Source organism: Montipora capricornis, chromosome 3 (genome assembly GCF_036669925.1).
Source record: "Montipora capricornis isolate CH-2021 chromosome 3, ASM3666992v2, whole genome shotgun sequence".
Lineage (NCBI taxonomy): Eukaryota > Metazoa > Cnidaria > Anthozoa > Scleractinia > Acroporidae > Montipora > Montipora capricornis.
This window is the reverse complement of record NC_090885.1, coordinates 45,106,204-45,121,203: the sequence shown is the minus strand read 5'-3', so window position 1 is coordinate 45,121,203 and position 15,000 is coordinate 45,106,204. Positions and strand designations below refer to the sequence as shown.

The 15,000-nt window shown below is 40.5% G+C and overlaps 1 protein-coding gene across 2 annotated transcripts in view; it reads right to left on the bottom strand.

Moving 5' to 3' along the window:
* Positions 1-15,000, bottom strand: part of LOC138043256 (fibroblast growth factor receptor 2-like) — a 26,753-nt gene that overhangs the window by 1,334 nt on the left and 10,419 nt on the right. For both annotated transcript variants that reach the window (XM_068889436.1, XM_068889437.1), the window contains exons 6-13: positions 9,838-10,002; positions 9,635-9,745; positions 9,264-9,448; positions 7,992-8,114; positions 7,793-7,904; positions 7,073-7,169; positions 6,594-6,699; positions 1-1,263 (exon numbers count right to left, since the gene is read on the bottom strand). The exon at positions 1-1,263 is cut by the window's left edge and continues 1,334 nt beyond it. In XM_068889436.1, coding sequence (XP_068745537.1) covers positions 1,207-1,263; positions 6,594-6,699; positions 7,073-7,169; positions 7,793-7,904; positions 7,992-8,114; positions 9,264-9,448; positions 9,635-9,745; positions 9,838-10,002 — 956 coding nt within the window. In that variant the 3' untranslated portion in view covers positions 1-1,206. The remainder of the gene's footprint in view (positions 1,264-6,593; positions 6,700-7,072; positions 7,170-7,792; positions 7,905-7,991; positions 8,115-9,263; positions 9,449-9,634; positions 9,746-9,837; positions 10,003-15,000) is intronic.

The window sequence follows — 15,000 nt, the reverse complement described above, 5'->3', positions numbered from 1 at the left end:
GATGGGTCTAATTATTATTATACCAAGATGTGTCACGTATGACAAGCCATTTTTTATAAAGCTTATCCCGCATTTTAATGGCCTTTTTTTTAACCCAGATGTAATCCAAAGTTTACAAGATTTATTTTTTAAGTTAATTGCTTTAAAGGCCCACATTCGCCCAAAAGTCATTGCGCACCGTGACTGAATTTCGTGCAACACGAAATTACCTAAATAACTGACATGTTGTTTCCCGCGTGATTCGCCTGAGTGCCTTTAGCCAATCACATCACGTATTTAAACAAGTCGTCGTTTGAAAAACAAGAACAAACGACCGCAATGACTTTTGGGTGAAGGTGGGCCTTTAAGAGGAGCGTGCTCATTACTTATTTTGTTAAACTTGTGTATAATTGCTTTCACAATCTCCTTCCCGTGGTTCTCTCATTCCCTCGAGCAATTAAGTAATCTGCATTGTGGTTGTTTCTTCTAACATAACCATAAAACCGCTGATAGGGTAGGACCTCAATCCAGTTTTGTCAACAGGACGATTAGATGCTATCTAGGGTAGAGAGAATTTGCAGTTTCGGTGGAATTTTTCTGGACTCTTTCTTTTGTTAAATTATACTAATTAGCGGTTAAGCCCCGACACAGTGAGTTTGCATGTCCATACTTTTAATTTTTTTCTCTCCTTTTCAATTTAGCTTACGCTACCACCCCTATATTGGACAAATAAAAGCTTGGAAGCTTTTGGGGTCGTGTCGTGCAATTTGCACAGTTACGTAGAATAAGAACGTGCTCAGCGTTACGATTGAAAATTTTCAGGCGAGTCGCCAAATGGACTTTTCAAAAAGCAACAAAATTAAATGTTGAGGGAGTTTTGGTTCACATTGTAACCAGGTTGATAATCAGACGTAGCTTGATGGCACTCTGGTTCGGAGAAATTAAAAAAAAAGCTTTTTAACCAAAGAGCATCAAACTATGTCAGAGTTTGTTGAAATTAAACCAGTTTACAACACGTGACTGTATAGAAAACAACAATTAATCTCAGCACAACAGCGCCGACTTAAGAAACCCAACTGGAGGGACACAGTTTGCATTTACAAACTGTTGCCAGGCTCCAGCCATTGGGGCACGCCATCTCCTTTTTCCCGACAGGTAGAGTCCACTGCCCATTTTCATGCAAATCGCGGTGGCGAGGCACAAGAATGTATGTTCCATGTTGTTACTTTAGCAAAAAGACTCGGTTAAAGCATCAATGTAAGCATCGTCACTATCCAGGATTTCCTGTTCCAATTTAGAAAGTAAAGAATGTTAACAAATCGTTTGAATGTGGGCACACTCTTAGCTTATTACCGAGATATAAAAAACTGGGCTAAACTTGTATACACCGGGTACAAATTACGTAAAACCAAGAGTCCATTACCCTGCTAGAGACACAGGATTTCATTGGATGCTTTCCTAACAATAAAACGGAAGTGAAAAATCTTAGGGAGAGAACTCCAAATCAGCACTAGCGCGAAATATGAAAAAAAGAAATGTGAAAATTACAAATACAGTGCGATGAAGGACTTCGTTTAAAATTCTCCGGGAAAGACAGTCGTTAAACGTCTGTAGGGCTGTATAACCAAACAGTTTTAACTAGAAACTACCCTGTCATATTTTCGGAAACGAAAAACAAAAGTGCTGAAATTTTTTTTTCTCTGGATGTTAGTTTCTTTACTAAACTTTGCCTGTCGTGTTTTGATTAAATGATCCCGCGTCAACGTATTCAAAGGCGATACAACTAAAACGATGGAGTCACTCACTACCATACACGAGCCAAAAATGAACGGCAAAAGCTAAAATATCCAGAATTTTCCATAGCCCGTGGACCACTAAAACATCCTTCGTTTTCTCCACAATATTTCTCAGTGCATTTACCTGCGGTTCACAATGAGAGATCTATTCTAAATTCAAGTAGAGGCAGAGCATTACACAGTGAACGTTTTCCCTCGTGCAGCCGCCGTTATGTTCTCTCGATTATAGTGGATATTTCAAGACTTCATACATTACCAACGCCGGACGTCCCAGTATCTAGGACTTCCGTCGACCTGTGTCTCCAGAGCCAACGGATTCTCGTGCTCACTCTCTGGCGGCTAAGAGGGCCGGGCGGCACTGGAGACGAGAATGGTCAATATGCCGAAGTCACTCCTTATAAATTATTTACCACCTCGTTTACCATCAGAACAAACATGCCGCTAGTTGATATTTCGTGCAGTGGTAACCGAGCGGTAGAACGTTTTAATGGGAAATTGGCAGGTCATGTGGAGTATGTTTTGCTGCTAACACATACAATAGGTTTCCTTGCGAGTAAAATACATAATTTTCTGTTCACTTATCAGGTCCAAAGTGCTCACCATAAGTGACATCAGAGGCGTAATACGATACTGCTATCATCATCGTCGTTGTCGATATCATAATCAACGTATAAAGGTAAAGTACGGTCGAGAAAAAGTTTCTCTAAATTACGAAATCTTTTCCCCAGGAATTCGAAAATAAGTGTGTTATTTTTCCGAGTCTACATTTCTCCTTACGTTCAATATCATTGTAATTCGAAAATAATTGCCGTTTAGTCCAGTTCCCTGTTAAAATGTGACAAGAGCACTTTGAAGTTGCCTCTTTCGTGACTTAGAGAGCGACATCTTGGATATGATGTGTTATGACGTAGCAATAGTCAAAAAACGTGTTCGACCTTACCAAGTTCTTCGATCCCCGATCACTTTCTCAATGTTGTGTGACCTTTCTGCTTCGAAAAATTCAAATGTCAGATGAACTATGGTAAACGGTCTTGTGGTTCAATAGGTAGTAGGCCATGTAGTCCATAAGTGCGACAGAAACTCAAATTACTTAATATTTATAGATTTTCTACTCAATCAAACTAGACTGCAAAAATCAGCCAGAGCAAATGTAAACAAGATAAAAGCTTGAACATGCGACAAAGAAATATTGGACAAGCGTACCTTTTTCACTTTCTTCCTTCAGCGACAGCCGTGTTCGATGCTTCAATAAACGTATTTGTTTGAGTTCACACGGGAAAGCGTTGAATTTAGAATAAGCGGACGAAACTTTCAGATGTTGCTCAATACAAGTAGCAAGGCTTTTCACATCAACAATTAGGGACTGTGCAATAATTATCAGGAAGGGGGGGTCCTAAAATGAGCTTCACCAAAGGAAAAATTAGATAGGTCCTCCCCTCCAGCAGCGTCAAGATTAGCTGTGACCCCCCCCCCCCCTCACGTTCCCCTCTCTAACCCGTACCTTTAGATATTGAAAAACTTGAGAACAGATACCAATATCTTTTATCCGACAACCCTGCTTGTGCAGGAAGGTTTCTCCGAGAGGATTACAAGCCAGCTCCCCATGATGACAGCAACATCAGACGTTGCAAACAAGAGGCAAATGATATCCAGGACAAGCTTAATGCTGTCGTAACCAAGTTAGAAAAACACGGAAGACTGGCCTCAGCTGTTTACACAATTTTAATGCTGAACAACGTCATTCAATAAAGTCTCAAGTCGGTTTAAACGTTCTGCATCTTGTAGAAGACCTGGATAGGGTGATGCCTAAATATAAAGCGACATTTCCTATTGGTGCCAAATCTAAAGCATCCAAATCAAGAAAAAAGAAGGAACAGAAGAAAAAAAGGGAGAAGAAGAGGATTGCTGCCTCAGAAAGCCGTAGGACCCGAACCTGTATAATTTTCCGGTCTTTGGGAGGTGAACCCATTGATGACAACTATGAAACAGAAATATGTGGCATTCCTCAGCTAGAAACTGTAGACCTAGAAACCCTCTCGCTGTTTAAATCAAGAACAGACCTGGCATGTCTGCGGGACCTCTTAAATGCCAAATGTTTTATTGGCAAAGCTCACAACGTGGTTTGTGACTTCTGTGCATGAGCGATTGTTTCAATCTATCATATGTTGACATTCTAAATAAGTTGAAGCATTTGTTTATGTTGATGCAATATTTAGACATTATGGATAGTCAAAGGCGTGGCATCTGTCTATTTGGAAAATGTTTATTTATTCGTTCAATTCGTTTATTCAACTTACTTGAGAAATCTAATGTAGAGCCCCCCCCTCCTTTCCATTATTTTAACTTAAGGCCCCCCCCCCCTCTGGTTTTAGGGCCCCCCCCTCCTGATAATTATTGCACAGTCCCTTACTGCTGTTGGGGTGTACTCTTTGGGTTTTACTAAAAGCAGGCCCGCGGCCCAGCGGCCCGCGGCCCACGGCCCGCTACGGCCCAGCGGCCCGGCGGCCCGCGACGGCTCGGAGGCTCGGTGGCCCAGTCCTGTTTTTCCACAGTTTTTTTGTCCAGCGGTAAATCCACTCGCATGCACAGATCTGCATCGGGTTTGGGCGTGCAAAATAGACGACGGTGAGTTTGAAGTCGTTTACCATTTAATCATTTGAATTCTTGTTTCTGTTTGTTGCATGTTGTTCAGATAAAAACGTTTTCGTTCTCTGTTCATTCGTCTCTTTATAGAAACCAAGAGAAAATGAGGGGACAGAGAGGGAGGCTCAGGGCGTTGGCCGGGATATGTCATGTCCACGAAAGTTATTTTTAGACAAGCGGAAGTCTTTGTTCTAGCGGAAGTCTGTCTTCCGAGACGTCCGCATGCAGTCTTGCTTTGGCTTTCTCGGAATTTTTTTTTCTTTTCTGTTGCCCAAAGAGGTAGGTTGGCCTGCATGCGGACGTCTCGGAAGACAGACTTCCGCTAGAACCGCTTGTCTAAAAATAACTTTCGTGGACATTACATATCCCAAGGGCTGGACCGGGAGCCTCCGTTTCTGTCTCCTCATTTTCTCTTGATAGAAACCGATAGCACAATAGAGGACTTTCATTATCGAACGATGTAAGTTATTTTCAAATCATACTTTGAAAGTGAAAATATCATAAGTTATGAGATATGTGAACTGCGAATCTTTTTTTTTTTTCAGAGTTACACAAATAAAGCATGCAAACGCAAATCTACCGCCGTTCATAACTGTTGCCTGCCATTGCACAGAATTACCATAAGATCATCTGATTACAAAGTGAGAATGTGATTGCCTTATAAACTGACAAAACGCAACTCAGTGACAATACGCAGTTCACATATCTCATTATTTGGGTTATGAAATTTTCAATCTCAAACTGTGGTTAGAAAATAACTTACATCGTTTGAGAATGGACTTCCTCTCTATCGGGTTCTGTAAACAGACGAATAAACAGAGTGACAACGTTTTTCACTTAGATGCATGCAACAAAAGAAAGGATCGAAAAGGATTGAAATGATTATTAAAATGGTAAACGAATTCAAACTCACCGCCGCTCATTTTGCACGCCCAAACCCGATGCAGATCTGTGCATGCGCGTGGATTTACCGCTGGACAAAAAAAAACTGTGGAAAATCAGGACTGGGCCGCCGGGCCGCCGGGCCGTCGCGGGCCGTGCGCCGCGCCCGTACTCTTTCGAAGGGGATGAAACTAGACACATGTCTAGACTTGAGAACACATTTAAAAATTTAAAAAACCGAAGCTTACACCGGAAAATTAAAATTTAAAGAAAAGTTGACCGGCGAAAATAAAACGTGGATGGATTCCTCAGACGTGAAAGCCTGACTGCTATATTGTCTGTTCGGGTCTGTCATTTTACCAATGAGGACTTCAGGTAGTGGATATTGGTCTTGGTGACATTCGCTTCATACGAAAATCTCAGTCAACTAGTTCAAAATATCATTATATTGGAGCGAGAAAACTGAATCAAGCCATATATAGACGACTTTCACTGTTATGCGTTAATAAACATAACTTGAAATGTGGTTAAATTTTGTTAGAATTATAGAAACTACTGAAACGTTTTACCCTTACCATTTGATGGAAATGTGCAAAAATCGATCGTTTGTTTTGAAGTTGTAACAGGGATCTCATAGAAGGCCACGGTAGACAGATTAAACTTGATCTCCAGACCTTTATTTCACAGTAATGAGCGCGGGATAGCACTGCAAGCTCTCTTTCGCTGTGTAAAACTCCTGCATATAACTCACATATAAAACCCTGTTTAACGACCACGACATAAATTTGTTCCGAGGTGGAGCCAACATCAATACAATTTAGCCTCTGGATTAAGATTCAAGTTTACAAAGCATTGGTCTCCCTCGCCTGTGTTTTCTTCTTTACATCAAGTACATTTAGTCATCCGGAGAAATCCTTGCTTATTGCTACGTCATAGCCTCGTTTGCATACACAAAAACAAGGACGGCGGATTTAAATTTAAATTTGCCTATTTTTGAAGCGTTGTTGTTGGCTATTTAAACATATTTAGTCGAAATGAGTGGTCAAGTATGACAATACAGGTAAAGAACTTTCGATTCAGAGAAACTTTAATTTTCTAGACCGTACTTTCTCTTTAAAGTAAGCAGATAGGGCAACTTATGTTACAGATGATTACTGAGGTTTCTATCCTTAGTCAGTAGTGATACTGTTTATTCGCAAGAGCAGGCGCCACTGAACACACATGGCGCTAGAATACAGCGGACAAGAGGCATTCACCTTCCGAAAGAGGGAAACCAAAATAATATGGTCTTACCCTAATTGTCAGGGATGATAATATGGTATCAAGTTGTATCCTTTTCTCTGTGAAAGAGGCTCTGTTGTTGGGGTTCTTTTCCCAACAATTCAACATCATGTAGTATCTGTCCGCAAAACAAAAAAAAAATGTCACAAAAGGAAAAAGGTAGATACCGTTTTTTTTTAAATGGAAAAAGAGAAACAACTGTCTAGCTCTTGCTTCCCTTACAAACCAAGTATATGTCTTGATTTGACAAAGTCTATCTGTTTATAGGATTTCCAAATTACTGATATGTAAATTTCACTCAAAGATGACTTTGTGGAAAAAATTACTTTATAATTTCAAAATTCGCACCTAATTGTCAGTTTTCTCGCCACGTTTTATTAGCCCGAGCCGTTCAGAGTACCCTAAACGGCCAGTATGTTTGAACACCTGTTTGAGCCTTACGCGCGCGTTGCCACTGAGGCTGATATGTACTGAATAATATTTCAACTCACATGTCCTCGGGACAATTTTGAGGTTTCTGCATTCTGTACCCCGAGTTAAGAAGATCAAACAGCCTTTCCACAGGTATTCCAGGATATGGTGAGCCACCTGGGAAAATGAAATTCGGCAAATTTGTAACTTTCGGAATCTGGGCGAAAGTTGAGCAATAAAATATTTGAATTGAGGGTCGTTTTTATCCATGTTAAAAGGCGTTGAAAATAAATTCTTAATTTATAATGTTTCTTGAAGATAAATTCTGAATATCAAGTCCCTTATGAGCCGATGAACTCGAAACCCTTCCCCCCCCGCCTCCCTTCCGGGGAGTATAAGCTGCTCTAACTCCGAAACATGGCAAAGGTTGTTTAACAACAGAGCTTAGAGCGTTTAAGACTAGTGATTTTAAATTGTTCAGTGTGGGTTGATTACCTCTAACAAAAACGTACACAGTTTTAGATATTTAACAATGGAATGGGGGTGCATATTCGCTCTATAGTATGACAAAGACGAATTATGCAGCCAAAATTCCTTTGAAGACAACTTTTGAACAAATGCTATATCTCTTCCTTAAACTCTTCCATTTCGTCCAAAGACGTGTTTATAGCTGTTAGCGCTCGGAAAAAAAAAATTGAAAAATGATAATTTCGGTTCAAATATCCCCACCCCAGCTAGGCAAAGGTCAAATTCCCCACTCCCCAGGCACAGAAATAGTTTCGATTTTATCGGCGCATTACCGAATGTAAAGATCTCCCAGAGCAGGATACCGAACGCCCATACATCACTTTGAGTCGTGTAAACTCGATCAAACAAAGCCTCAATGGCCAGCCATTTAATCGGGAGACGGCCCTGAAAATATAAGAAAAAATAACTATGTCAAGCCTTAATGATGGACGTAGAACAATTTTTGAACGCGACGGTTTTACATTTGCTTACTTTTGTTGTCTTTCTGTAGTACTCGAGGTCTTTCACGTTTCGTGCCAAGCCAAAATCGGCTATTTTCATGACAAAATCTTCCCCTACAAGAACATTTCTGGCGGCGAGGTCACGATGAAGGCACTGAAATAATACATTTTAAAAAAAACTAAGTAATCATGATATATCGATCAATTTTGTAATATTTAACCTTGATCATTTGGATTCGAATTCGTTTACAAACCAACATTGAATAGTGGTTTTTAACCAATTATTAAGCGGCAAATGTTAAATAACGAAACCACGTTAACGGCAGTGACAAAGACAAATTAAGTAACGCGACCAAGTTGCAAAAGAAGTTCATTTTGTTGTCGTGATCTTTCATTATGAGACAAACCCAATTAGTCCACTTAACGTTGTTCAGTAACAGATGAATAAATAAGGTAGTAAATAATAAATAAATAAATAAATAAATAAATAAGTAAACAGTTCAATAAATCATCGCCGACCGGTTAGCTGAGTAAGCAGAGCTGAGAGTAAAGCGCTGCCTTAAGTTTATAGTAGCAACTGAAAATGGTTTGATCTTGAAGTCTTCTCGGATAAGGACTATGATTCCCTGTCCTCCTCTTCCCACAACCCTTTTTCGTAAAATTTTTTTGGACTAATACTTAATACTAATAGTTCTTAAATTCTGTTGGACTAATCGCATTTTAGTTCTTTTAAAGACATAATGCTATAGCAAGGAGTAGCGGGCATAACGTTCCCATAGTGTGGTCTGTCACATTCTCTTCTCGAACGTGTCGGGCTTGACAGGCTAGATAATAGACAACGTCAGTAAAGGATTGATTAGAGAGTTTGCCGAGATCATGGATCTGGTCCACACCTTATAAAGGGGCCCGGGTAGTTTCTAAAGAAACTGCGGTGCTGCGTCGGTGGGGAAGTAATACACAAAAACGTGGTTTTATCAACGGATTTTGGTAATGTAAATTGACCACAGTGCAGGGATTCCAAAAGCTGACGTTTCGAGCGTTAGCACTTCGTCAGAGCGAATCACTTCTTATAAAACTCTTAACTTCTGGTTTGCCACTATCGAAGTAATCACTTCATTTGCAGCCATGAATGAGAACGGAACTTTTAAGTTCTATTGTAATTCACATAATAAAATCGGCCGTAAAGTAGCCTTCATGGATTTTACATAAAGGGCATTCTTTTACAGTTAGGTGGCCAAAGATGACTTGTTTTTCCTTTCAACGGATTCTTGTTTGGTTCAAAACGACGAAAAAACAACGATACCTTTCTGTTTCCAAGATATTCCATTCCTCTTGCTACTTGTAGTGCGAAAAACACAAAATCTCTGATAGTTAAGGAAGGTCCACGAGAACTTGGTCTGCTCTGCGGATACTCAAAAGGTCTCCTGTCCCTTAAAAACTGTCGGAGATTGCCATAGGGCGCGAACTCAACAACCACGAACAAGGGACCTGTTTAAGTGTTTCATGTTACTTTTTAGTGTAAAATACACCGAGCGACAAACAAAAATGAAATTTTTACCGAAGAATTTTAACCAGGCTCGATTGACCAAGAATAATATCCATCTCTTTCCTCAGTCAAGACATTCACAACCGCGTCATGGATGACGAGGTTAAAATTAAGTAAAACATCCTCACCGTTCTGTGTGCATGCACCAATCAAATTGATGATGTTCTCGTGTTTTCCAATCTCCTTCATTGTGTCCATTTCAGACAAAAGGTCGGCTAATTCATACTCAGTTGCATTAGCTGGAAAAGATAGTGATCAACTCATTCTTAGTTCCATATAGTCGAATGTTCTCTTAAATTCCGCGACAAACGGTGATTACAGTATATTTTACCTTTAAGCATTTTTACAGCCACTGAGTATGTCTTAGGCATATCCGGCAATCCCACAGCATCAGCTCGCATCACCAAACCAAATGCTCCTTCACCAAGCTCATCCCGCATTGTTAATAGAGATCTATCAATTTCCCACTCCTCGTCACACGGTAGTTCATAAATTTCTGCATTAAACACAAACTGGTAAAGTAAGTCATATTTAAATCAGGGACTGAAGAAATGATACATATAAAGCTCATTCAAGATTCTGGTTCAGCTCCGAGTTCCTTGGCCCAGTTGTTCGAAGCTTGGTTAGGATAATCCTACGGAAACTTAATTTGCATTCTATTATCTGATCATATAATTTTGCCCATATTTGAATAATTCAATTAGTGCAATAATTTGTGCATTAAAAATGAGGTTTGTGGTGTTCTACTATGTGTCTAATTACTTTCGTTACCACCTGGGGGTACTAATCGCCTGCTCCACCAATGTATATGGGACATACGAAACATTCCATAAACGCAACTATCCGATACCTACTCACTTCCTCAAAGATTTTGTTGAGCCTTATCTTGAAAGAAATTCTTTCTTGTTTAACAGGAAAAACTACTTTCAAACGCACGAAACCGCAGTATCCTTTGCCAAAATTTTCATGGATGCGATTGAAACAGCTATCATCAAACTTAGTCCATACAAGCAACTCATCTTTCCTCTATGGAGTATAACCAAAGAAGAAGTAAACAATTTCACAGAGCTAGCAAATAGCTACAATCTGACCATAAAATTCACGACTAAGATTCAGATCTTAGATACCTGTCACTTTATACAAGGTCACTCTATTCTTGGTGTGCGCACGCACTTTAAACCGACAGAAACTTTCCAGTTCACGCACATTCTCGTCCTCAGAGCCCTCCGTTTCTTTTGGTCACGTGGTCGGCGAAACGAAAGGCTCTGGTCGCACCTAAGAATTCGAATATTTTTGTTAGCTGATTAAAATTATATGCGCAGAACAAAATAAAATTACAAGAACTACGCATCACATTTTGCTCCGGCCCATATGTCGGAAAGAAATGGGACTTGCCTTAGTTGGCGCGCTTTACGAAAGATTAAATAAAAACTTTTGAAAGATGGCGACTTTACCAAAAAAGGCGTAGAAGCTTAGGCGAAATCAATAGAGACCTTAAGCAACGACGACGGCGACGGCAACGATAAAGCCATCTCAAAATGTAAATTCGCGTTATTGTAATTGTACCAATATCTTCTCTCCCCTCACTCACGATTATTAAAACTTGAAAGAAGTGCGCATGCCCTGCCGGATGTCCGAGATTTACGGAAATCCGGTATTGGCTGCGACCACAGCCTTTCATTTTGCCGACCACGTGACCAAAATAACGAAGGGCTCTGGGGACGAGAATAGTTCATGCACTTTATCTCCTGTCACCCTCTAGGGGTCAGGAAAGTCTTCATCAAAGGCTAATCCCTAGGGGTTCTCAGAACGAACAATGCACTGAAAACCAAAATTTGAAGAAAACAACGCACAATTCAAACACAGAATACGCCACAGGGGTTATCCAGATAACCTTGTGAACATGCAGTCATCTGAAGTCAGATTTAAGCCGTTGTCACCGTTTGAAACTTTTAACTGAAGCTTATGTGCAACGGCGCTGCGAATCAAGTTTCAACAGGCGTTGCGCCTTGTAACATTTTGAACTTTCGTTGCAAGACAAATGTCACAAAGTGGTGTTTCACGGTGGAACTCTTGTTTTTATTACCACTGCGATCGTTGCGACTGTCGCAGAAGTAGAAAGCAGTTTACTTTTCGTGAAACTTGCCTCACAACGGCAGTTCAAAAAGTTTGACGAAACCGACCATTACACGATGCAACGCCTGGTGAACTTGTTTCGCCGCGTCGTTACACGCAAGTTTCAGTTAAACGTTTCAACGTGTAACAGCGGCTTTGAAAGAATGTTGGCTCTAAAAATAAACAAAGAAGCCCGCAAAAAGAATTATTACAGAATACGCCCATCATGCAGTGCCTAATCTCAACAACAACTGGCATCTTATACAAAACCAACCCTTGCTGAGAAATCTTTAAAACCCCTTCCCTTATTTCGTATAGAAGAGGAAGATCTTTAAAAGATGTACTCGTTAAAGAAAAACTCCGAGGGTCGTTCAATTTCCTATCGTAACTAATTGGAGTGATTTTTGGCCACGTCGTGCGAAGTGACCCGTGATGACTGACGTTTTATGACACAGGAAGTGTTTAAAGACGGAAGTCAGTTCTGTCGCTAACATGTCTTGCAAACTCAATGTTATTGTTCATTTTTTACGAATACTATTTTGTATGCAGACCATTTGGAAATAGTATTCTCTGTAAATTACAGAATACTTATATTACACCGACCGAGCATACCCACAATTTCTCTACGCTTCATTACACTGAAAAGAAAAGAAATTGAGGTTTTTTTCTTCCATCTCATATTCGTAAGCAGTTAGTTCAGGCCCTAGTACTTTCCTATTTCTATTATAATTGTGTTGTTTATCATAATTTGCCACATTACTTTGTTTAACGCCTAAAAACAATTCAAACAGCATGTGCGAGCTTTGATGTAGGTAAATTTGTTGAAAGTGAGGATATTATAATGCTAAATTGGTTACAAGTTAAAGCTTGGTTTACACTGTGACATAAGCATAGAGCAAAAGCGGCGTAAAGCAGGAGTGACATAAGCATAAGCATAAGCATAAGAAAAAGGAATCGTTTCCATGCTTATGTCTCGTTTATAACTGCGTAAGCCGGGGGCAACATACGGGGGGCATTCAATAAGTAATGCCCCTGACCCACTTCCATTTGTCTGATCTAGCTGAAATTTTGCATGTGCAATGATTTGTATCTCTATGGGTTATGTGGAAAATTACAGCTCTGAACTAATTGTGGTTTCTGATTTACAGGTGTTTGAACTAAGTCAGGTGTGAAATGGAGCCTGTTGAGTGTCGCGCAGTGATCCTGTTTTTGTATTTGAAAGGACACACACCACAGGACACTTTTGATGAAATGAAAGAAACTTATGGTGATAATGCCCCATCATATGACCTTGTAAAACGCTGGCATCGTGAATTCAAACATGGCCGGAAGTCTGTGGAAACAGCTCCCAGACCTGGTCGACCCCCTTCTGCCATTGATGAGGCATCTGTCCGTCAAGTTGAGGCTGCCATTTTGGAAGATTGGCGCATTACTATTTGCCAAATAGCCCAAGAGGTCAAGATTAGTACAGGGTCTTTGGAAACTATCCTTCATGACCATTTGCATATGCATAAGGTGTCTGCCAGATGGATTTCCAGGTTGCTCACACCTTTCCAGAAGCGAGAACGCGTCGAGTGCTCGAGGATGAATTTGGAGATGTGCCAAGAAGATGAGTCAAAGTTTTTCAAAACACTGATTACACAGGATGAAACCTAGGTCTAGCACTATGATCCAGAGAACAAAGCCCAGTCAATGCAGTGGAAGCACTGGGACTCACCACCTCCAAAGAAGGCAAGGGTGCAGCCCTCCGCTGGGAAGGTCATGCTAACAGTCTTCTGGAACCAGGACGGAGTAGTGATGACAGATTTCCTGGCAAAGGGTGCTACAATTACAGGAGCCTATTATGCTTCACTTTTGAGGAAATTAAGAGAAGCTATCAAAATCAAGAGGCGGGGCAAGATCAGCCAAGTTATCCTCCTCCTGCAGGACAACGCTCCGGTCCATGTCGCCAGATCAGAAGCACGGGCGTTTGGCTATGAAATCCTCCCCCATCCTCCCTAATCTCCTAACCTTGCACCCTCTGACTTTCACCTCTTCCCAGCCATGAAGTCGTTTTTGAAAGGAAAGCGTTTCCCAGATGATGCAGCCTTGATTTCTGAAGTCACGTCGCGGTTGGAGGACCAACCTGGGGTGTTCTACAAACACTGTTTCCAGAGTTGCATCAAACGATGGGAGAAATGGATAACTCTGGGTGGTTCCTATATAGAGAAAGACTAATAACTGTGCCAAGTTTCGTTGCTCTACTGATATGGGAAGTGGGTCAGGGGGATTACTTATTGAACGCCCTCGTAAACATAAGCATAAGACCGAGGTGTCAGCTGTTTTTATGTCAACGGATATTCAAGTTAATAGTGCCTAAGACGGCGTCCGAAGGTACTATTTTTTTTACAAGAAACGTGCTGGGGCGGTTCGCAATTATCCCTGCCTTTGCGACAAATCGCCAGAAATAAAATTCTCAGTCCACTAGTTGCAGTTCCCCAGTCTCCTTGTTCTTTCCCCTTTCGGAAATATCCCTCAGAAAATACCCAACAGGACCTCTTCAGTCTATTTTATCGTTCTCTTTCTTGTCGCCGTCGTTTTCTTGACAAAGCAGAAGGAGTAATAATAGGAGGAGAATTTGTTCTTCGTACGTCATTTTGGAAACGTTGCTCGTCCCATTCTCCAGCGATTTTTTTCGGAGAACAAACTGCTCTTGTGTATGTCACTTCTTTTATGTTTATGCAACACGTGTGAACTTCGTTATGCTTATGCTTATGTTTATGCTTATGCTTATGTCGCAATGTAAACCGGGCTTAAAGAACACATCGAATGGCAGCTGTTAAAGTTAGTTCACAAGGCGACTATTTCTCTTGAATGTCCACGTTACTTGCGACTGAAGCAATTTAGGCACAATTGAACGCTGAGGTCCAGTGCAGCTATGCAGCTTGAAATCCCACTAGTACCACACATTTATCAAGACCAAGCTGCTAAGAGCTTTAATATTTTACCTGGATGTGTACGGAACTGTATTGATTGTAATCAGTTTTCTGAGATGACATTTAACCATTTAATGAAAAAGTTTAACGATGACCTCTCAGCTTAACGTTTTTATTAAACATTGTTACATAGGTATACTTATTTTACCTCTTTTTACGTACATTTTTAACTTTATTTGTATTTTAGAAGATATATTTTAGCAGACGAAGAGCCACCTTGTGGAAATGCTAATAAAGCCATTGTTATTATTATTATTATTATCATCATCATCATCATCATCATCATTATTATTATTACTCCACTGAGCCCGCGCACCTTACATAACTTTACACCGACTTAGAGACCGTGCAAATACTGAGCATTGATTGAAGGGATTGCATTGTATGGGAAAGTCACCGGAACG